Source organism: Paroedura picta, chromosome 5 (assembly GCF_049243985.1).
Source record: "Paroedura picta isolate Pp20150507F chromosome 5, Ppicta_v3.0, whole genome shotgun sequence".
Classification (NCBI taxonomy): Eukaryota; Metazoa; Chordata; class Lepidosauria; order Squamata; family Gekkonidae; genus Paroedura; species Paroedura picta.
Genome location: NC_135373.1, coordinates 46,467,953 through 46,491,926, shown reverse-complemented (window position 1 = coordinate 46,491,926; position 23,974 = coordinate 46,467,953). Strand labels below are relative to the sequence as shown.

Genomic DNA, 23,974 nt, shown 5'->3' with positions numbered 1-23,974 from the left:
GTTTTGCCAGCCCATTTCCACTCTATTAAAGGCACAGAACATTTTTTCAGGTTGTTGGGAACCCTGTTTGATTACGACATGATAAAAAGAATTGGCTGACATCTCTAAAGGAAGAGTTCTCCAGCTGAACTTGTCAGTGTAAAAACCCAAACCTCTGTTTATAAGCAGGAGGAGATATAGCATCCACCCTCTTGATGTGTTCTAATTTACCGCTTTCATGATGGTGTCTCCCTTTGAAGCTTTTTATAGGATACCGGTGACTTTGATCTGCAATGATGCATCCAGAAAGATTTAAAAGGTCATCCACAGTTATCAGAGTGTTGCAGTCTTTAATGTCAAATTTGGGTCCATTTATTCTGTTCAAAAGGAACTCACCTGTTTGTTCAAAATAGAAGCCATTTTCAAACTGCCTTTGTGTTCTGTTTTAGTAACTGGTTGCTAATGGATTTTTTTCCTGTCATTTCAGACAGACCTGTTTTAGTAATGACAGCTAGTGGATTGTATCTGTTCATATAAACCTGCTTAGGTCGGGCTAGCAAATCGTGGTTAAGCCACTTTTGACAGAAACTGCTTTCTTCCATTTTCTACCCCTTTTCTGTGATTTTGAATCACTGTGGAGTACTGTTTAAAATGTTCACAGCCTCTTCCCCTCCCCTGCCCTTTTTACCATGTGATCTGGACATTTTTTTACATTCAAAGTTGAGTGCTATAGCACCAAAGTGCTATATTGGTACCATTGAGATGTCTTAGAATGTTTAAAACAAAAACAGGATGTTTGTGCTGGGGAAGAAACTGGTACTGTTTGAAATAAATATAGAAGCAGAAAAAGAGTTGATTTTCATACAGCATTTTTCACTACCTGAAAGAGTCTCAAAGCAACTTACAATCACCTTTCCTTCTTCTTACCACAAGAGACACCCTGTGAGGTAGGAGGGGCTGAGAGAGCTCTGACAGAAATGTTTTGTGAGAACAGTGCTAAAAGACTGTGACTAGCTCAAGGTCACCCAACTGGCTGAATGTGGGAAATCCAACCTGGCCCTCCAGATTAGAGACCACCACTCTTAACCCCTACACCAAGCTGGCACAAAGCAGAAGGAAATTTTGCCATTTGAAAGCCTCATCCCTTTATCACTTTACTTGAAATTGGTCCAATGACAAATTAAATTTGGTTTAGAATGGTAATGTTAAAATTTGCATAGAGTAGAATGACCTTGCTGGCACATTATGTTTTTTAGCAGTTGTGTGTATGTACGTATGTGGTGATACTTGTATTGAACATTGGTGCCTGGGCGGGGGGGGGGGGCAGGAGGAGGACATTGTTGGAAATCAGCGTTATGTTAAGTAGGAGTAATGGTGCCTCTTAAAAAACAACAAACAAAAACTACCCATGGTGTATATTAAACTGGAGAACAGACAAGTCGGTGAGCCCATTATGGTGTCTCTGATGGGTCATGCTGAGGCATTACCTCCAGTGAGTGAGGAAACCAAAATCTTTTGTTCAATAAAAGTTTGGCCAGTCAATAAAATTGGTCATGGTTTTCTCTAAAGAAATCTTAGAGCAGCATATGTGGCCCTCTTCTGACACTTTTTCTTCATAGGAATCCCTTCAGGTAAATTAGGCTGATGAAGAGGGTCTAGTGAGGGAGGGGTGTCATCCACTGAATTCAGCATCAGAGAAATCATTTGGACCTGTGGCTTCTTGGGACCAATTGACACCATACAAAGCACATGTGGTGGACTGTCAGCAGATGAATGGCTGAAGTCCCATGCCAGAAACCCAGTCCTCAGGTGTGCAGAGCTCCAATTCAAATTGAAACCACAGGCACATGGAAATAACTGATGGTTTGTTGTTGTGTGTCCATTCATTTGTTCACAAACCAAGAACCCAGCAGTGTGCCCCGTGATCCTTCCCTCTGATGTAAAAATGACAGAAAGCAGTTGGATCTCTTTCAACACCAAAGTATAAGGTTTTAAGTATTACAAAGAGCCATTTATGTTAACATACCTCATATGGGGGGCCCACTGCATACTTCTGCTTTTGTGGCTGAACAGTCTCCACACCTGTCACTGTTGGTAGATGGCCTGAGGCTCAGGAGTAAGCATATTCTGTGCATGAAGAAGATCCCAGGTTCAGTGCCTGGCATCTGGTTTAGATAAAAATAAAAAATAAACCCCCCTGTGTGGGCCTTACATATTGAACTGCCACTGCCAATCAGAACAGAACAGCTCTATGCATCTGTGGGCTGACTAGGACAGCTTCATAATTCTTTTCTTCTCACACACACAGGAGAATAAGGCCAGGCTGAGGCAGTACAGCAGATTGTGAAAGTGGAAGGTCCCATTTTGGGGTGCTCCATGGTGTTAGAAAACAGGAACAAAAAAAATATCCCTACAAATACAAAGGCAGAACAGCAAACTGAGAGAGAAGGACTTGTTTCCCCGTGAAGCTCCTTTTCTGTTTGCTTAGAGCAGGGGTAGTCAAACTGTGGCCCTCCAGATGTCCATGGACTACAATTCCCAGGAGCCCCTGCCAGCATTCGCTGGCAGGGGCTCCTGGGAATTGTAGTCCATGGACATCTGGAGGGCCACAGTTTGACTACCCCTGGCTTAGAGGGTTGTTTTTGGATTTTTTTAAAAAAATGCTGAGGTATATTCAAAAGTGGAATCTACCAACTACAGACTGAAGTTATGTATTCTATTCTACCATCTTCTCCTTCCCACACTTGAGTGAATACTGCCTCCAGTGCAGTGGAGCAGTTAAGAGTGATGACCTCTAATCTGGAGAACTGGGTTTGATTCCCCACTCTTCCACCTGATGCCTGCTAGGTGACCTTGGGCCAGTCATAGTTCTCTCAGGGTTCTCTCAGCCCCACCTACCTCACAAGCTGCCTGTTGTGGGGAGAAGGAGGGAAGGTGATTATAACTATGTGGATACTCCTTTGGGTAGTAAAAAGTGGGGTAGAAAAAAAAAACAGCTTTTCTCTTGATGACTGAAGGGGAAAAAGATGGGCCTGATCCACTCTTGCCCAAGCAGAGTTAAATCAGTGACTGAAAATAAGATTGTGTCTAAACATTTGAATTTGCTCTATAGTCACCCAGTACAATCTTTTCATCTTTTTCAATGAACTAATAATGAATACGGCATATGAAAATACAAATGTATCTGTGGCATTGACATTATCTACTGTAAGCCTGAGAAAGGTTGTGGAAAGGCAGAGAGGAAAAAAAAATGTTCCTAGATCTGGCCTGAGGATTTCCAGCTGAGCTCAATATTAGTATTCAATGATTGGCTGCCTTGTCTGTACAAATACCAGCCCTCTGAGATTACTTGCCCTTTATCATGCAAGGCATGGAATGGCTCTTGAAGGACAGGGCGATTAGAAAGGCAAGCAATTGTTTTGGCTTTTGGCGGAGGGAGAGCAAATACCCAGGTCAAGGGCCAAGCAGGGGCATTCTTTCCATGGCATGCCTGGAAGGGGCTCTCCTTTCCACCGGCCTCAGCAACTTTCCATGAACGGGTTCTCGCTGCGCAAACAAAGCTTTTCACATTCTGTTTGGTTTCGTGGGCCCTGTGTGAAGAACTGGCTGGCCAAGGCCACTCAGCTTGGCAAGGCTGTGGAAAAGGCCGGGAAATGTTGAAGTGTCCCTGAATAGAGAAATGGTCCTCCTTTGCCTCTTTTCTTTTTTGACTACCAGCGAACTGGTTAATGAGCAATCTCAAATGTGGGGCCTGATGAATAATTTGCAGGGGGCCAACTTGCTAGGTGAATAAGTGGACACAGTCTTGAATGAACTCCCGTCAAAGAAGAAGAGTTGGATTTTATACCCAAAGGAATCTCAAAGCGGCTTACAATCACCTTCCCTTCCTCTCCCTGCAATGGGCACCCTGTGAGGTAGGTGAGAGAGAGTTCTGATAGAACTGTTCTGTGAGAACAGCTCTAACAGGACTGTGATGAACCCAAGGTCACCCAGCTGGCTGTATGTGGAAAATGCAACAAGATTGCCCTGCCACTGCCAGGTGAGCATGTTTCCCTTCCTCGCCTCTTGATCCTTGGAAACTTGGGCAATGCCTATCAGGGATGTGCTTTGGATTTCAAAACTCACTGTATTTGATAAAGGGCCTTTTTGCACACAGAAGGCATTACGGAGGAAGGGATCATCTTGAAATGGCACAGTTGTGAAGCAATGAAATGACATTGCCCATCAAGTGCACCTGATAATTTTTTGAGACGCAGGGGGCAGAGTTCTGATGATGGGCAGTGTACCAACACTGTGACATGACTTCCAGGGCAAACCCGGGAGTGACATCACTGCCCTGGGGAGACACTTTAGGATTCACCTCCAAAATTGCGATGTTGATCCTCCTACCCCAATATTCATCTTGCTGTTCTACCGAGCAGGAATAGTAGTGCCTGGGGAGGGAGGCCAGACTACCCAGAGCATGTGTACTCCCAAGAAATATGATTACTGTATATCCTGTGGACACATGCAGATGTCTTGAGCCAAACCCTTGTATTATTGAAATCAATATTGCCTACTCTGGCTGGCAGCAGCAGTCCTCTAAGCACTCAAGGAAACACTAGAGAAACGCCACTACAGTCTTCACCACCACAGAAGCATGATAAAGAAGAACCTTTTGTTGTGCTGTGCTGAATACACAATTTAGGGTGGGTATGCACTGAGGGTTAGTTCAGAAGGGGTTTCTTTTTTATGTCGCAAAGGATTACAGCTGCTCTGTTGCATTCATGTGGTGATGCACCAAACGTTAAAATGTTTTTCTTTGAGGGAAGTCATTATTTAAAAAAAATATTCTTATAAATCTCAACAGGAAAAAAGATCTTTTCCATTTTGCAAATTCCTCCAAATTTGCATTTCTTGCCAGGAGGCAGCTGGAGCAGAACCCAAGTCACAATGAAACTACGCAATCATGAACAGGATCATTGCTCTTCTCTGACCTCTTCAGAGGGAAGGTGGCTTGATTATAACCCAACCTGCTTGGATTTTGGAAGTTAAGCAGGGTTGGTTCTTGGACACAGAGACCACCATGCAAGACTCTGCAGAGAAGGCAATGGCAACCCATATCTGCTTCCTGCCTGCCTTTAAAGCCCCCCTACTGAGGCCACCGTAAATTGGTTGCAACCTGAGGGCACTTACCTACCTAACTGATACCTTGCCTGTCAATTCCACATAAAACGAAATAGACTCAAACCGTATCACCCATTTCAGTTTGGCCTGATGAATAATTCAGTTTAGCTCAAACTCTTTTATACTTCAGTACCCACAGGGGCTGGACCAAGATGTTACCAGACCTCTTGGGCATTTCAGCCAGCAGAGGCCAGCGACACAGAAACAGATTTCAAATTATGCCCCATTGAGGTCAGCTGACAGAAATGTATTCATTCTGGGTTTTATGGAGACATCATTTGCATTGCATTCACAAAGAGCTGTTTTTTCAGTAGGGAGAGACTTGGGGGCAGTGCCTGGGAAAGCTCGGCAGGGCTGGATTATCCATGTAGCACATGCTACAGGCCCCACTCTTCCAGGGTCCCCACATAGTGGATCAGGGCTGTAGACTCTCCCTTCCCTTTTACATCCTTAAGACATGGAGTAATGTCTCTTTCCATTGTGGGGACTTCCTCTGGGGAGTCTGGCTGCTCCCACCACAATTGTACTCTGTTAGGACCCTGCAAATCTTTTAACTGGCTCTGGTGCTACAGGGCCCACAAACGCTTAAACCACTCCTGGAGCTTAGCAGGGAGGTGGTGCCATAGAGTCCTCCTTCTAAACCTACCCTTTCTTCCCAAGGGAATGATCTCTGTAGTCTGGAGTAGGGGTAGTCAACCTGTGGTCTTCCAGATGTCCATGGACTACAATTCCCATGACCCCCTGACAGCATTTTCTGGCCGGGGCTCATGGGAATTGTAGTCCATGAACATCTGGAGGACCACAGGTTGACTACCCCTGGTCTGGAGAACAGTTGTATTCAGGGAGAAATCCGGGCCCTTTCTGTAGGCTGTTAATACTAATTCACAGATGGAACACGATGAAATGCCAGAGATGTTTTTTTTCCCCTTCATAATATTTCTATGCTGCCTCTTCGGAGTCCTGCTTGAGCTGACTTCTTTCATCAGTTTCAGGTAGTTACTGTAGTTGTGGTAGAAGAACAAAATTTGTGGTCAGGAGCATGTTAAAAGGCCACCAAATTTGTCCAGGGTATAAGCATTTGTGAGTCAAAGTTCTTAAGCAGAGATTATCAGTTAGCTTCTTTAAAGGTCATTTCTTCCTCAAATCTCCCGCTTTATGGAGGCTGCTTCTAGTCATGGGATGAATCCTATCAGATTGGACCACATAGTCGTATATTTTGTTTCTGGTAATAGGTGATAGAAAGGGCACAAGCCAAACCCAAAGGCACCTTGCTTCTTCTGATGACTGGCTCCAGCATCTAGTATTCAGAAGTATATTGACTCTACTGTTTTTCAGAGGAGAGGTGAATATATGACTGGCCCACGGTCACCCGGCAAACTTAAATGGTGTAGTGGGGGGTTCACACCTGATTCTCCCAGACCCTAGATCAATACTCTAATACAGACTTTGGAATAATAGAGTCGGAAGGGACCTCCTGGGTCATCAAGTCCAACCCACTATGCAGGACACTCACAACCCTATTGCTCATCCACTGTAACCTGCCACCCCCTTGAACCTTCACAGAATCAACCCTCAATCAGGGTTTAATGAAATCCTGGAGTTTCTTGACAGCCCTGGAGGGTTTCCTTAATGGGTGGTTGTTAATTTAATTTCTATATATATATTTTATATTTGTTAAATATCCAATGATATGACCATATATGGTCATGTCAACCTCCACGCCTCCTAAAATGGCAAATGATGTGCCCTGACGTGGTAGGAAGGGGAGGGAACCTGGGTAGGGGTGTACACAACTACGCTTCCAAACAATATTCTGCATGATTGTTGCACCACTTCTTGGGTTTCTCGAAACCTGAAGTTTCAGGGGTCTCTCAGCACTAAAAATGTCAAGAAAGGCTACTCCAACACCTACAGTACATTGGCTCTCACTCATAATCACTGTGGTAGTTATTGCCCCCCTCCCCCAGCCACTTTTCCCCATGACTGCCGATTCGTATCTCCAAGGAAAGAAAGGAGAGGATTCAATTAAAGTCAAGCTCACTGCTACAGAGCCCAATTGCCATTTCATGCCCTTCAAAGGAGGAATGCACTGCATTTATCTTTGCTCTGGCTATTAAAGCCAATTATTTTAATTAAGGGACCTGGTCTTAATCATGCCCTCATCATGTGCCATGTCAAACATCCCTCCCTCAGCTGCTTCTGTCTGGGTGCTTCAAAAAGCCACTCAGAGTTTGGGCCTCAAATTACTACCAAATCCAGCTAGGAACTCCTCAGTGCTGTGAATTGTTTGCAGGGTTGTGGAGAACTGCCTGAGGGGATCTTGAAAGAGGGAGGAAATGTCAAGGTGCTGTTTACTTTTGGAGCCATTTTCCCAAGCATCGCCCATCAAAGCTTTGCCAATTCAAATGTGCCTCCAGGCTGAAGACAATGGAATGGTCAGCTCACCCTCTAGCTGGAATCTGATACCTGGAAGTTGATACAGAGACTTGGGGGCATGGGAGGCTAGACTGTGTCTTCCTGGAGACCTCTGGATTCTTTGACCCTCAAGTGATGGGGAAGCAGAGATAATACAGTCTCCTGTCATGGAGACAGTGAGGCCATTTGACAGATTCCATCTGGGGAGATGGAATCAATTAAAAGAAGCAGTCAGAGACAGGGACGCATGGTGAAGACTTTCTCTGGGGAGAGGGAGATTTCACATCAAGCTTCATCTTTGAAAATTTCTAAGTCAAGATCACTTGAGGCATGTCTAACACTAAGGGACAGAGCATCATATATTTACATCTTTCCTTTGTATTCAGTACTGCACAGATATTATTTACTATTTGAAATGCTGATAGTTGTCCTCTGTACCACATACACCGCCACAGTCCATTCCTGTACAGGGCAAAGCTATTAGGAGATCAAGGCCTGGTTGAGCAGAAGAATTGTGGGTGTGTTTCCACTTCCTTCTTTGGCAAAAGGCTTTCCTGCTTTGTTAGGAGGATGCAACCTGGCCAAGCTGCCTTTTACAACCAGTACGAATGGTGGGGCAGCTAGGGAGAGACGGAATTGGCACCAGGATGGCAAACACCCTGCAGAGAAAGAACATCCTCAAGGCTGCTGAAGGAACCTAAGGAGTGGAACAGATGAACTAACCCTGTGGAGGGGAATGAAAAACTGAACGGATGTGGGGGTCTCACACAAACAGCTTCATCCCACAGTGGAGACTACCTGTTTATACTCTCCTTGTTGACCCTATCAAGTCGCCATGTATCAAATCAGATCACTGTCCCATTTAGTTTGGTATGTTGTCCTTGGCTTGAAAACTTTCAGGCAGAGAAAGGCCTTTCCAATGACTCACTGTTTGATCTTGTAATGGTAGATGCCAGTGGTGGGATTTGGGATCTTCTGCACACATTGCAGATGCTCTGCCTCTGAGCCACAACCCCTCCTCATCACAAAGAACAAACTTCAGAAATGGAATACATGGAGCTGCCTTTGACTTATTCAGACTGTTGTTCTATCAAGACCCGTGTTGTCTACTCTGACTGACAATCTGTTGTCCACTCTGTTTGGCAAGCTCTAGCATTTTGTTTCTTGCTGTATTGATTCTTGCTGTCTCAGTGTGGCTATGCTGTGAGTTTTGCACACTGTAGGACCGGTTATGCACTGGAGGTTTCATGCTGGGCTGCAGGTTGGAGTTTTAGTCGTGGCAGGTTGCCTCACCTCTTCCTGCACTCACATGGGGGCGCATTTGGCTTGGTGCACCTCATCTGCCCCCGATTTGTGCTCCTGCATGGAAGCTAGGGCAATGAAGTTCCCAGTGCATAAACGGTCTAGGAGAAGCACAGGCTTTCCTCACACCCTTAACAACTGAGGTGATCTTTCCATGTTGGGGATGGGCTTTGTGTTTCTTAAAACCACATGAGAGTTGAGGGCATGGAGATGCATGAATGCAAGAGAACCCGTTTGGGGCAGGAAAGCCCCTCTGTTCATATTCATCATTGGGGTTACAGGTTACAGCACATTCATTTGATAAATCTGAGAAGACATTGGGAAGATATTGGCTTTGTGGACAGGGTAGCTTTAAAGATGAACTAAGAGGCAGCCTTCTCCCTTGTTTAGCAACTAGGAAAAACTAGTTTGCAAGGTGCCAGTTTTGATTTTTGATTTTTATACTCCACTTATCCCTATCCCAAGGAGTCTCAAAGCAGCTTCAATTGCCTTTTTCAATTGCCTATACATTATTGTACTCTAGTATTCACTATGCATCCCAGACCTACAGCTGGACTGCTGTAAGCAGGTAAAGGCAACACTAAAATTAACTAGTAACCAATGGTGCAAGTCTTGCCTTTCTAAAAATCCCCTGCAGGTAAGAACACTGTGGCAGTTCCTTCATGACAAGAACCGTCCCAACGAGACAGTTAAGATTTGCCATCAGGCGTGTACAAGGCATGCGGCCCTTCTAATTACCTTAACAAATAATTCATTGCAATATGCATTTCATCCCTTGATTAAGACTAAAATTTTCACACCTCTATCAAATACTCCATTCTAGATTCATTAGAAGAAAGATTGAGCTTATTGGGTATCTAAGCAAACTGCTGTGAGTTTCTCTTTTGCTAGCTGTGCTATAGATCCACCACTCCCCTATGTTATTGGTAAGGCAGCAGATTCCTCCCTGTCCTTTGAGATCTGATGGAACTGCCTTGTTCTGTGTTGCTGCCTATGATGAAGGTAGAGAAAAAGGGCCTTCTCTTTGCTGGCACTTGATAGCTGAACAGAGATCTATCAAGTGACATCTTTAAGTCTCTGTGCTCCCTTGCAAGCTTTTCCAGTTGTTGGTTAACTTGGATTTCTCCTGCTAGTGTAATTCTTGTCTCATTTTCCTTAACATGTATCTCCTATCTATGAGCTTAAATTGGAGTAATACTGCATAGGATTGCACTGGAAATATTTTATGAATTAATAATTAATATTATTAGTTTTCCAAGGGTGGCTTTGAAGTCAAAACAAGATGACCTTTTCCATCATGATATATGGTTAATACTCAATAGTATAGTAGCAAAGTCCACACCACTAGTACAGGTTTCAAAGAGGGATGGGATAAGTATACATCTAGATTAGGTCCAAAAACACCTTTGTGGATTTCAATGGAAGAAGCGTTCTGCTGGCGATAAATGATATTTAAAGAAAAGTGCTTGGCATATCACATATCAAGATATATCATAATGCATGAGATTACGTATCGTGATAAATTAGATTTCTCAAAAAGTGAGCCATGTTTTTTTTTATGCACAACTAATACGAAGATTGAAAGTAGATAAAATGTAGGGCTTTGATCAAGATAAGACTGTTTTTGAAATATAACTATTTACAACCAATTACCATATTATTGCTAAGATGTATATATTTTTACTGAAATTTGAGATGGAGGAAGAATCTGTGAAAGAATGTATGATAAAATGGGCAAAAATATTGGAAATGATATAGAAAAGGAACAATGGGAAAATATGTGGACAAAGGGTATTAAATTTAAGAACTTTTGTAAAACAATGTATTGTTGGTATTCGTCACTCAAGAGGCTATCTAAAATTTATAAAAATATCTTCAAGATTTGTTGGAAATGTGAACAACATGAAAGGATGTTTTTGGTGGACATGTAAGAAAAGAAAAATTTTAGAACACAAACACATGTACTAATCCAGAAGATTTTAAAGATACAAATTAAACCAGATACTTTTTGGGGGGACTAATGGATAAAGAACTTGAAAAAAGTCATGGAACTTTATTCTTGTACTAGTGATCAAGCCCGCTGTAAAATAAATACAGCTGGCACTAGGCAAGGGAGCCCCCGGCAGTCGCGCGGAGCGCGGCTGCCGGGGGCTCCCCTGTCCGGTGGCCTGACGCGGCGAGAGGCACTTCGTGCCTCTCACAGCGTCAGGCTGCCGGGCAGGAAGCCCCCGGCAGCCACGCTCCGCCTCCGACGCATCAGGCCAATGGCAAAGGAGCAACTGCGAGCCGCGCGCTGGGAATCGGAGGGACCAATCGGCAGGCGTTGCGCACCTGCCGATTGATCCCTCCCATTGTTTGTCTGGAGGAAGGGTCCAATCTGGACCCTTCCTCATCCTGGACACATCTCGCCCCAAAACCCCTTACCCTTTTATTTAGTCCGTGGCGCCCGTGGTGCCACGGGCGGTGTTAAGATATGATTACAGCAGTGAGATTGTTACATGCTCAAAAATGAGGAAGTTTATTATCCACAATGTAAGAATGGTTAATAAAAAAGGTTGAATTGGCAGAGATGGCCAAGCTTACCTCTTTAATTAGAGAAAATACAACAGTGGTATTCGTTGCTAATTGGAATCTTTGTGTAGACTTTTTGTGTGATACGAACAAAAATGAAGTGATGGTGCATGGTTTTGAGGATTAAGGGGAAAATATCAGTATACAGAAAAAGACTGGTTTTAATTTCTGTGTTTACATAATCATAGTGGAACAGATTAGTAATTTTATATTAATCATAGATAAAATTGGAAGCCTCATTTCTTTATATTTTTCCCCTTTTCTGTTTCTTTTCTGTTTTAAAATCTTTAATAAGATTTTAATAATATAAAATAACACGATGGGTGAGGAATAAAATTAGGAGAGAGCCATTTGTCAACCAAAGGTACATTTTAGCCAATGTAAAGGTATCCCCTGTGCAAGCACCAGGTCATGTCTGACCCTTGGGGTGACGCCTTCTAGCGTTTTCATGGCAGACTCAATACGGGGTGGTTTGCCAGTGCCTTCCCCAGTCATTATCGTTTACCCCCCAGCAAGCTGGGTACTCATTTTACCAACCTCGGAAGGATGGAAGGCTGAGTCAACCTTGAGCCAGCTGCTGGAATTGAACTCCAAGCCTCATGGACAGACTGCTTCAGATAGCATTTCTGCTGCCTTACCACTCTGCGTCACAAGAGGCTCTTTAGCCAATGTAGGTTTTATATTATCCTTACTTATTCAAATGTATTTTGTAACCCAAAGGGTTATCAGAGAAACTTACAAATACTGAATGAATCCAGCATTAACATTTAAAAAGTCCAAAGGAGAAGGGTCCTGTTGATTTATGAGCTAACAGTCATCCAAAAGTTTTGCATTAGCAAAGAAAGTAAATATTTTTTAAACACAAACACATGTACTAATCCACTTTGTCATCAAGGTGCCCAGTTCGTCACTGGGAAAAGCTGGAAGTGAGGCATCCCTCACCCCTGGCTGTACAATAATTGCTTAGGGCAAAAACTATATTTTGCAGCAGGGTTAGATCGCCATCAATCAGCTTCTGATAGAATACACATTCAGGTGGGAAGAGTGTCACCTAGTGGTCGTGTTGTTTATGGCAAGTGGATGGATTATAGCAGCGTTATATTTTGACAATGAAAGTTTCTACGGCAGACTGGGGATTTGGACCATATTCCCAGACACGAATTGCTACACCCTGCAAAGATTGTTCATGTAACTTTACAGATGAATAGTTCCTTATGAGAAATGAAAGCCATTCCCCCCACCCCACACACAGTTATTGTGGCAATAGCAATAATGGGTGGGTCACAGATGCTGAAATGAAGCATGTCTGAATCTGTAAACTGCCTGGCTAGGAGACCCTCCTAAATCCTTGGAGGACAAGCTGAGTATAAGTCAATAAAGAGCTACATTTATTCATGCCATCTTTTTCTCATTTGCAGGCACTTCTGACCTTGTTCCCAATGTACGTTGGTTAGTTTCAGACTATGATCTGGGACACCCAGAATGGGAACCCAGTTTGCTGTGGAAGTTGACCGGGTGGCCTCTGGCCAGTCATACAGTCTGAGCCTTACCCACTTCAAAGGATGGTTGTGAGGATAAAATGAAAGACAGATAAAGGATGCAAGCTCCTTTGGGTCTCCTTGGGGAGAAAGACAGGTTACAAATGAATAAATAACCCCATCAATCAAGGGATTGTTAAAATTGACAAGATCAGATTTCTGGCACCTTCTGATCTAGTCAAGTTCTGCCAGATAAACTGTTCTTATGGCATTAAGATGAGAAAAAGTACAAGGGTTGAAAGACTGTGCTAAAATGGGAACAGAAAGCACTGTGTACATTTCCTTTCATTCTATCAAAATGGCTACAAAAATTATATACATATACATACACACACATACACATATAAATATTTGTTTTATATAATATATATATATATATATATATATATATATATATATATATATATATATATATATATATATATATATATATAAACATATATATATATATTATATAAACACATATATATATATGTGTGTGTTTATATAATATATATATATGTGTGTGTGTTTATATAATATATATATATATGTGTGTTTATATAATATATATATGTATATGTTTATATAATATATATTTCAAAAATTTCACAGAAGCTACAGAAAGCAGTCTAAGCAGAAACTGGGTAGAATATTTATAATATGCACATAACAGGAAATAATGAAACTTTATGTTCCTTTGCATGATTAAGGAAGCTCTGTTATCTACATTATGCATAAAGTTAAATTTGACAGTTCATGAAGCAGGGCTTTTCCAGTAGTGGCACCTATCTAATGGAAGCGCCCCCCCAGTGAAGTCGGCCAGATCTCTTTGATGGCTGCTTTCTACCGGCAAGTAGAGAGCTTCTTTATTTAAAAGGTCTTTTAAGGCCAAACTGATTGCTGAGGCTAAACACTTCTCTCCACCGGTTTTAACGTGAAACAATTTCTTTTAATATTTGATTGGAAAAATGGTCACAAAATTCAGCCTTCCAGTTTAAAGAAGAAGAAAAAACCCCAAACCCAAAAGGCTTATGTTATAGCAACATTTTCTGGTGGGGGAAATGCTGGTAAAGTGAGAGGCAAGGTATAGGAGGCAGACGGGAGGAGGAGAGAAAACTATCACAAGCCACTAAAAATTAAAACATTCATTTATTAGAATTTGTATGTAAAAAGGCTCTTTACACATATTTTTATACAATAGTTTTTCACTGCTTGAACTGCTCCTGCTGGAGACAGAGCATTGTACATGAAAAGCACATACAGACTACCTCCGCTCAGCCTGAAGTAGAGAGCTACAGAAAGGCCCACGTTTCAACAATGAGCACGCAGAGTGGCATGGGCATACCCCAAATGGGTCCTAGTTCCTCTTTGTCTTACCTGCACAGCTTACAGATCTTCTCCTTTGGTGGGGCACATATGCTGGGGGGTGGGGGGTGGAGAGTCACTATTTGGCTGTAAGAATAAAGAGGCACACAGAGTCACTGGTGGGTTCAGCCCGGCCTTTCCAAGCCAGGGACCCGGGGTCGCCAAGATGTACAGAGCGGCAAATCACGACACCGTTTTGCGCAGGCAGACGCTGTATGGCTAAAAAGGCACGGCGCACGGGGGCAGAGAAAAGAAATTCTCCCCCCCCCCCCAGTGGGACAGGAGGAGGGAGACAAAGAGCTACCAGGAAAAATCCAGCAGCCACCAGCACAGCTCTGTTGAGGGTGCAGTCCTCAAAATTATTCTCTAATTAATGGACTCGCAACAGCCATCAACTGTTGTCTATAGTGCAGAAGCAACGCAGCCTCTTACTAGCTTGCCACTCACTCACACACACACTCACAGGTGCATGTGCACACCCATCTTTAAACCTCCGTCCCCAAAAAGCGCACTTCAGAAAACTAGACCCAGGTGTGATTTGCTCCAGTGTAGGGCAACAGCCAGGGTCAAAATGCAGCAAGAACTAAGGGTTCAATCTTTATTTGGAGAGCTATTGCTTTACAAGGGGGGGGGGGAGAGGTAATCTGTCTTTTCTCCTAGAATTTGTTCTTGCTCTAACCCTCCCCCGCCCCCCCCTTTCAGGTGTTAGCACCAGGGAATCCTAGCGACATTATTATTATTTATTTATCATAATATGGCATGTGTGTCATGTAGTCAGGATTGTCTGGCAGCCAGGCAAGAGGCGTTTGGAGGTGTTTTGTTATCGCCTGCCCCCATGTCATGGCCCTGGTATTCCTTGGAGGTCACCCTTCCAAGTGCTTGCCAGGATCGAACCTGCTTAGCTTCCGGCTTGCCCGGACGATCCTTTGGGCTCAGGGTCGCTAAACATAAGCTCCCAACACTGTTCACGAACTGCCTTACTTCGGACGGTTGGTTGAGGATGTGAGATGAATCTTTCTTCCCCTGCATGGAGGGAAGAATCTGCCTATTAGAAAAACTAGTGTCAAGGAGAAAGTGATGCAAGACTCCTTCTCCCCAAGAGGCTAGCTTTCTATGTGCTACATATAAGGGTAAATCAAAAAGTATTGCTGCTAGGATTCCAGTTCATACATGCATGGGTTTGTTTCCAATAAAACTTCTTTAAACATGACTCTGCGAACAGTGGAGGGCTGCAGACAAATTCTCTCAGTAATTGTCTTGGCCTCGTTAGGGTGCCTTAAAAAAACAACAACCCAAATACAGACAAAAGGGACGGTTTGTAGTGTCTACACGAAAACAGAAAAAACCTACACCAAGGCTACTAACAATATTAACAAAATTAATACAGGATAAAGAAAAGTAAAAAGTCTCTTCTTATTATGTTGGTTTATTGTAGCATCCAACCAGAACGGGTTCCAGATATCTCCCGTTTTCAAAGGGAATTTTCCTCCGTGGTTGTTCCTAGACATAAATGCTCAAAATTAGTACCTTTTAACATCCCAAGCATGGAGACTGCCCAGACCACTGGAGAACCAGCTTCACCTTTTGATATCTTTGTTGAATAAAGGCTTCTATGGTTCTTTAGCAATACTTTTTGACTTACCCACGGATATTTGAGGCTCGCCTACTACATAGGATATTGCCTATCCTCTCCCCTCCCCACCCCCCAACTCACCTCAAACTCAAGCCTTGCTGTTACTTACAAAGGCCATACTGGAGCGGGACAGTGGATTTGCACCTGGCTCTCAAACAAACCTGGAAGGGGATGGGTCTTGACCTGAAGGTGCAGTTTGGTGGGAGACGAGAAACGGGTTTATAGGCTGGGATAATAACGATGCAGCACTCTTGGAAATGCAAGGTGGGAGACAAAGGAAAAAAGAAAATTTTAAAGAAAGAAGAAAACAGCCTGGAGATCCTAGTGTAGGGGTGGCCAAGCTGTGGCTCTCTAGATGTCTATGGACTACAATTACCATGAGCCCCTGCCCTAGTTTTTCATACAGAAAGGCAATGCCCAGTATGAGAGCAGGCAATCATGCTCTTAAGGGACTGGGGTATCTGTCAGAAGAGGGACCCCCAATTACATGGCCTTGGTCTTCTCAGCTCTGGCTGTTGCTAAAAGTGAGGTCAGCCTCAATCCCACCTTCTTGCTCTCTCAATTTCTAGGCAGCAAAAATAACAAAGTTTTTCCTCCCTACGGTGTGCGCACGCATGCACAAATAGTTTTCTGCCCAGAAGAGCAGGTGGAGTAAGCTGTATGTGTGTGTGTGTTTTTTTCCAGATAATAAATGCCCCCTGCAGAATAATTTAAATCACCATTTTAAGAAATATATACCCTGTTTTGAAAACAAAGAGAAACAAACAAAACACACCCCATTCGTTCTTTATATACAACTTCTCATTAAATCTTTGGTCAACAAAATGCTCTGCGTGTGTATCTCAACAAAAGAATTTAGATCCTTACAGGATAAAGTGGACTAATTCCGGAGAACGTGGGGGGGGGGGAGGTGTATAGAAGCGAATCAGCAGAGAATATTTGCTGTGCAGATTGGGATGGGTGGGGATGGCTTGTGAACATGGCCAGGTGAGGCTGGGCAAGGATGGGGGCATCAGGGACAGGCAGCTTACGACAGCCGCATCCTAAGTTGGGGCAAGGTCAATCCCCTACGAACAAAACAAAGAAGTCCGGGCAAGCGTCAAGTTTGGAAGATTAAAAAGCAAAAAGAACATTTCTATGGCTCAGTGGGATTGGGGTTTCTCTTCAGAGCACCCCGATGCTCAGGTGGCAGCAGCCATCACCTGAACATCCTCAAGAACAAAACCCCGAATTGTCAGAAAATGTGGTATTTGGCTAGGCAGGAAATGGAGGCACGGGGGAATGTGGAGTTGCCATGAGCCCAAAACATCTCTTTGAACCAGCAGTGGTCCAATAATCGACTGGGTTGCTTTCAAACCTGGGCTCAGAGGTTTCAAGGATACTCCTTAGCAGAAGAGTGGGGATCTATTACATCCGGAGGATCAAGCGGATCAGCCTGTGAACGAAAGGCTCAAGGAGAATCCCAAAAAACCTCAGCCCTCAGAGTCCAGCGTTCCCTTCAGCATCAAGTACGTTTCCATGAGAATGCAAAAGGGCAGCGGACGGATACGATGCGCCTTTCACTGCTGGACAATGCCTCTCCTGACACAAACTGAGGGAACAAAGAGGCTTGCTGGAGTGGAAATGGAGGCTTCGGGCGCCCAAAGGAAAGCCATCTCTTGGTACTGTGGGGAGGGGACAAGGCAGTGGGGCAAAGCATAGCCCTGACCTGGAAACCAGAGGCCCGGCCTTTCTTTTCCCCCCCCCAAGGAGAAGGAAATTGTGCTGGCCGCTGTGACTCTTGCTTCCTCAGCAGCTTACCAGTCGCATTCCAAACCTCCCAACAAAGAACCGAAGCCCCCACTATGAAGAGCAAAAGAGAGAAGGGCGGAAAGTGACAGAGGGAAGGGAGAGCCTGTATGAGTATGTGCAGTAAGGTCTCCCTACAGGCGGGGTCTTGTGGAGCAAGCAGCCCTCACTGTCCTTTGGGAATAAAAGGGTCTTCCTCCTCCGGGTCTGGCCTAGGTCCAGGGTCACTCAGGCATCGCATCATCCGCTGGTTGCTGGGGCTGTCGTTGGCCCCCGGCGTGAAGACGTCATCCGTGCCTGGAGAGGAAGGCTCCTTGGTCCGCATCACCAGCCCTTCCTCATCCTCGTCTTCCTCCGGGGATGGCGGGAGGTGGTCCATCCCTTTCAGGGCCTCATTCACCAAGTCAACAGACTCCGGAGACTGTGGCGAGGCCGGGTCGATGGTGATGATGGGGAGGTTTTCTGAGCCTGGCTTGGGGTCGTACGCCAGAGGGTCTGGAAAGGGAAAAGAATGACAACAAGGCACGCTGAAGGGAAGAGGGAGCCAGATTGGCCTCTCCCAAACATCAGAGAGCTAACCTGGGAGGCACGGCTCCCTCTTACAAGCTCAAAAGGTTTGCTGCTCTTGGTGCTCTTAAGAGTCAGAAATTACTTGTTTCATTTACTGGCTTTTCCTTTATGACTAGAATTCACAGTGATGCTCCTATCATTTTTTTAAATGGGGGGGGGATCACCACAGTTTAATCTTTTAATTCCCTCCACCCTCGTGACTATTGATTTTATTGTTTCATTGTATTGGGCTTTTGTGCCTTTATTGTAAGCCGCCCTGAGCCAACTTGTTGGGAGGGGCGGGGTATATATATATATTTTTATAATAAATAAAATAAAAATAAATATATATATTTTTAAAAGTGTTGCAGTTAGCTTGTTGAATTGTGATCCAAAAGATCCAGGTTCAAATCCTGGGTGACTTTGGAGCAGTCAGTCAGTCAAACCTACCTTAAAGGGCTGCAGAGTGAGATTCTGGGGGAGACGGAACCAGGCATGCCGCCCTATGCTCCTTAGGGAAAAGGGCAGAATAGACTGTTCCAGATAGACCAGCATACCTGGATTTAGCTTCAGCACAGTAATTGTTCAAGTGGCTTCAGACCCTTTCCTGGAATTAGCAGCCTTGAATTAATGGACTTGCTTGCTTCCAAGCAGAAGGTCAGGGCTGTAACTCTCTAAGGACATAGCCTCTGCTCCCCCACACCAGACAGATCCCCACACTAAATTATCTAACTCATACTTTGGGGGGGGCAGGGAAGAATCTGTAAACCTTTGTACAGTCAGTATTACAGCAAACTGCAGGCTAAAACCAGTCTTCTCCTGTTTTCCACTATTCTGTACCACAAGACCAAAGGCAATAGGTGAACTAACCAATCCTGGATCCTTTTTTTCAAGCTGTAGACAACTAAAATTTATTTTTATAAAATAATAATATGAACAAATAAATGGAAACATTTGGATACCCTGTCTTTATGTTCTGACTGCTCTGCAGAGGTTTCCTCTCTCTTATCCTGGATAAGCTAGAGCTCTCCCTCTGGACTGCAATACCTCAAAACTTTATGCTAATAAAGGTACTCTGAATCTGAATCTACCTCAAAACCTCTGCAAGAGGTAGAATTTAGAGGCAGGCTGATTCTATTAATTTCTGCATTCTGAGTGACTGAATGATACACCCACACTTGTTGCAAAGACCACAGCAGAATAATCTCCTACCTGGCCCCTTAGAGGAAGCAGACTGAGAGGAGTTAAAGTCAGCGCAGTAAATCATGCAGAGATTCAACAGGCAATCTCTCGCTTGGATTCTTAGGACACTTGAAAAACATTTGAATATACCACAGTATCTTGACTGCTTAGGAGCATGCCTCAGTGCACAGTCGGGGAACTGGCAAAGATCAGTACAAGAGGATGCACAACATCACAGGGACCACAAAGTGAAAGGGCCAGGGAGGGGGCAGGAACAGGGCTTAATGGGTACAGGAAGCTAAACTGGGAAGGTTTCACTGGTGCCTCAGGGAAAAGGAGTGGGCTCGTATGGATCATAGAAGGGATGGGCCAGGTTTGATTCCATTACCTGCCAAGGCTGAGAAGCTGCAGTTCTATTTATATGCGGGGGTCTGATAAAGAAAGAAAGAAATGATAGTCTAATATCTAACGTGTGCAGCGACGATACATGGTTGTGAAACTCTGCTCAAGAGCAGTGACAACCTGGCGACTCGTGTCAGCTTTGAGGTGAAAGTGAAGTTTGGCATCAAGGCGAGGGGGACCGTCAGTGCCAGGGTGGCAATCTGTGTCAAAGTGACGGGGAATGGTGCAGCAAGATCCAATGAATATCTTTCACCTTTTTCTTCTGTTTTTTTGCTGGGGTTCCAAGGCCCGGTTGATTTTTTTAACTGGTTGTTGCATCAAGGGGGTTGATACCAAGCTTACCGATGGGCCGGTGATCTTTTTTCTATTCCCGGAAGGTTATCCAAATTCAGTCCTGGGGCTCCCAAAGCTTTTCCCCACAGAGCCATTTTTACATCTGGCCACCCTTCCTTCTCTAGCCTTTGTATTGTGACCTTCACCCAAACGTAACAGCCATAATTTGCAGTCGTCATTTTGTGCAATTTTTGCTCCATGTTCCTCACACTTCTTTAAAAGTGTCATTCTACCCATTTAAATGAAGAAATCCAGTCAGAAACACTGAGGGACGTCATTCACTGTAGCTTGCTCTGGTATGTCCTCTCCTTATGGCGGCCAGACAAGAACTGAGGGAAGTGGGCTCGACCGTCCTCTGTCTCCTGACCCTTTGGCTAGGCTAGGCTGAAGATAGAGCGGAGGGGGAGCATTCCTGGGCTCTAGAAGCATCTCTAGAAAGTCTGCTGGTTCCTCTCCGTGGCCCACCTGTGGGATTCACAGAAGCCACAAGACCTGGTTGGGCCTGCTTCATCTTGGGGTGCCTCAAAGGGCTAGTTCCAGGATCTAGAGCTATGTTTAGTACGGGGGGGGGGGGGTTATCCAGTCTTGACTAGCTAAGGACTGTGATTCAGCTCACTTCTAAGAATCATTTGATCGATCTGATCTGCAGATGCCGCTTAGATAGCATGCTGTTCACTTCTTTGCTTATTTGTGGCACGCTGTGGTCCGAACTGGCCTACCAGGGCTGAAGGCCTTGGGCCTTCTTCAAGCCTCTCAGCTGCCTTATCCATGCTGCCTTATCCATGCTTCCTCAGCTGGCTTTTGCTTGCAGCATCGGCCATCAGAGGAAGATCAAGGAATCTACATGATGTCAGTAATGTAAACACACATTTGAAACCCAGAAACGACAGGTAGAAGTTCTGAGCACCCAGGGTCAGCATATATGTTTTTGAAAGAAATAATTAAAAAAATAATGACTTGTTTTTACTTTTTAAATGGTTGTCACCAGCCATCCACTTTACTATTAGAAATAGTAATGAAAACTATGTTGAACTATTTATGTTTTGAAGAAACTGTGCTCAATGACATGACATCCGTTTGTGTTCTGAGACATCTTATTTCTCCCCCAAACATCCAGCCGGACAAAGAATTCTGGAGAACTCAAAAGCTGACCCACTTTTATTTATTTGTATTCATTCATTCATTCATTCATTCATTCATTCATTCATTCATTCATTCATTCATTCATTCATTCATTCATTCATTCATTCATGGATTTATATCCTACCTCTCACCGCTTTTGTCGCCTTGAGGCGGCTAACAATTAATTATGACCATCCCCCCCTGCCATGGACTCCCAAGGATACATGCATGGTCAACCCCATATATCAATCACACACACCCCATGCCACAGGGCCCCACACATTGGGCCCTAAATAAACCATCAGGGAAGATCTACTCCCAAGGTTGTGTGGAGTGTGACCCTAATACCTGAAGTGGGGAGGTGGTGAGCATAAAAGACAGGGCTTTCTTTCTTGTGACACCTCTTTTATTAAACTCATCATGCTAGTTCCCTGGTTTAATGTTGTTTGGAAGCTACTTCAAGAGTGCTGCTGGGAGAAAAATCTTTTAGTTAAGCAAAGCAACATTCTTAAACCAAAACCTGGGGCGGCAGGAAAGACTGGGGCAAGCAGCAGCAGCAGCTTTGCTCTGAAAACCTCCCGCATTTTGCCAGGCCATAAATTTCCAATCTCTGGACACAGAACCACCGCCCCTCCTTACCTGAGCCAATCCGTGCCCTTGACATGGTCGGCGAATCAATTTTGTGAGCTGGGACTGTCAGGTAGTTGTTTATCTGAAACCAGAAGTTTATGAAAAAATTTAAAATCTCCAGGATGGGAAGGATTTCAGCAGTTAAAGTGAATGCATTGCTAAAATTAATGTTTTAATTTCATAGGCTACCTAAAAGCTACGTATAGAAGAAAATTTTTGACAGAGTGGAATGACAAGAAACCAAGAATAAGTTTTAAAATACTCCACGATGAGAAAAAGAGGGGAAGGTTAACAGTTCCATATATAAAATTATATCATTGAGTGGTAGGCCTAGTTTGGATTGTGGATTGGAATAAAAATCCAAAACAAAGAATAGCAAAACTTGAATCAGCAGACCCAGATGAAGTTCTACATAATTATTTGTGGATAAAGAAATCAATCAAAACAATTACAAAATAAGGAAGAAATCATGCAATTAGAAATGGATTATTGAGAATGTTCGTTTGCAGGTTGGAATTTGTTGACTCCTCCAAACTTTCCGCTTATGTACCCCAGGATAAGATCCTGGCAGGTTCAACAAAAATTAACCCCAGAGCTTTCTGCAGCTCATATTCCTATTGACACTGAAGAGAAAGATCTTGCATGGAAATTTCCCCCCCCCCCCATATAGGCATCCTCTCTTGCACCTTCTGTTCCAGCTGCCGAGCCTTCTGCCTCCTCAGCAGCATCTGGTTCCATGCTTCTTCATAAGGGTCTGCCACCAAGGTGTGCCGGTTGTACGATCGTAGCTGCACGGGAATGCAAGAGATTAATGCCCAGCCACAACTTGTTTTGGTCAGTTTTAGTTGTGAGGGTTAGCCCTGGGGAGTGGACAGAAGAGGGACTAGGGCAGGGGTAGTCAAACTGCGGCCCTCCAGATGTCCATGGACTACAATTCCCGGGAGCCCTTGCCAGCATTCGCCAGCGACTGGACTAGGAAGTCAGAATGCTGGACACTATTCTGGTCTTCTGAGACACCCCAGACCATGGGTGCTAAGGGATTACACACACACCCCGGCCTTTTTTACCCTCTGCCTCGTTTTCTGCAAGTTGTTGCGTAGGATCTTCCGGATCTCCTCCTCTTTGTCTTTCGAGAGCGCTGGAAGGATGCGTTCCACAGGCAAGGCTTTCGGATTGATGTTCCTGCGGGTGTTAAGAATGAAAAGGCCTCAGAGATTTGGGCCCTAGGAGAGGGCCAACCCCCTTCACCATTCCTAGTCAATTTAACCTGAGATCTAAAAAGAACCTTTCTGGACTTCGACTTGGACTGGCATTTGACTTTGGCCAGTCCAGGTGAGACCTGTGGTTTGCAAGTACCAAGCTCAGTATATTTATTTAAGTGTTATTTATTTAATTATATTTATATCTTCCATCTGTCACTCTCGCTCTGGCTCCAAAGCTTCTGATTCTGCATTTGGCCAGCTGAGCAAATAACACAACTTTTCTGGGAGATAACTAAAGGATCACCATTCTTTTGTCAGCGGTGCCCTTTTGGGGCGCCATCCTCTGTTGGCCCTGCCTTCCATTCTTCCAAATCCTGCCATGGCTTCTGCTCGGCGCCAGGCTGTCTGTGCTGTGCTGAGTCCTGTGCTCAGCTTTGTGTGGCCTAGTGGCTGACTATGACCAGGGTAGAGAGAGTGGACTGAGAGGACTTGTTCTTCTTCTCTCTAAATACCAGAACTCAAGGGCATCCAGAGAAAGTGCCAGGAAGCAGATTTCAGATGGACAAAAGGAAATACTTCTCTATCCAACAAGTGATTAAAATGTGGAATTTGCTGCCAGAGAATGTAATGAAGGCCGCAGGCAGAGTCAGCCATAAAAGGGGATTAGACAAAATCATGGAGGATATGTTTATGAGTGGATACTAGCCATTGTGATGAAAAGGAGCCTCCACATCAAGAGGCAATCAACCACTGATACCCAAGGACAGGAGGCAACAGCAGGGAAAGGTCTTGGCCTCTGTGCCTTTTTGTTGGCC

The 23,974-nt window shown here is 44.2% G+C and overlaps 1 protein-coding gene across 1 annotated transcript in view; it reads right to left on the bottom strand.

The window, feature by feature from the left end:
• Positions 1–14,083: 14,083 nt before the first annotated feature.
• The window catches only part of SLC9A1 (solute carrier family 9 member A1), a 78,126-nt gene continuing 68,235 nt past the window's right edge, over positions 14,084–23,974 (bottom strand). The window contains exons 9-12 of the mRNA XM_077337689.1: positions 23,025–23,139; positions 22,644–22,745; positions 21,967–22,039; positions 14,084–18,234 (exon numbers count right to left, since the gene is read on the bottom strand). Of these exons, the coding sequence (XP_077193804.1) occupies positions 17,906–18,234; positions 21,967–22,039; positions 22,644–22,745; positions 23,025–23,139 (619 nt within the window). The 3' untranslated portion in view covers positions 14,084–17,905. The remainder of the gene's footprint in view (positions 18,235–21,966; positions 22,040–22,643; positions 22,746–23,024; positions 23,140–23,974) is intronic.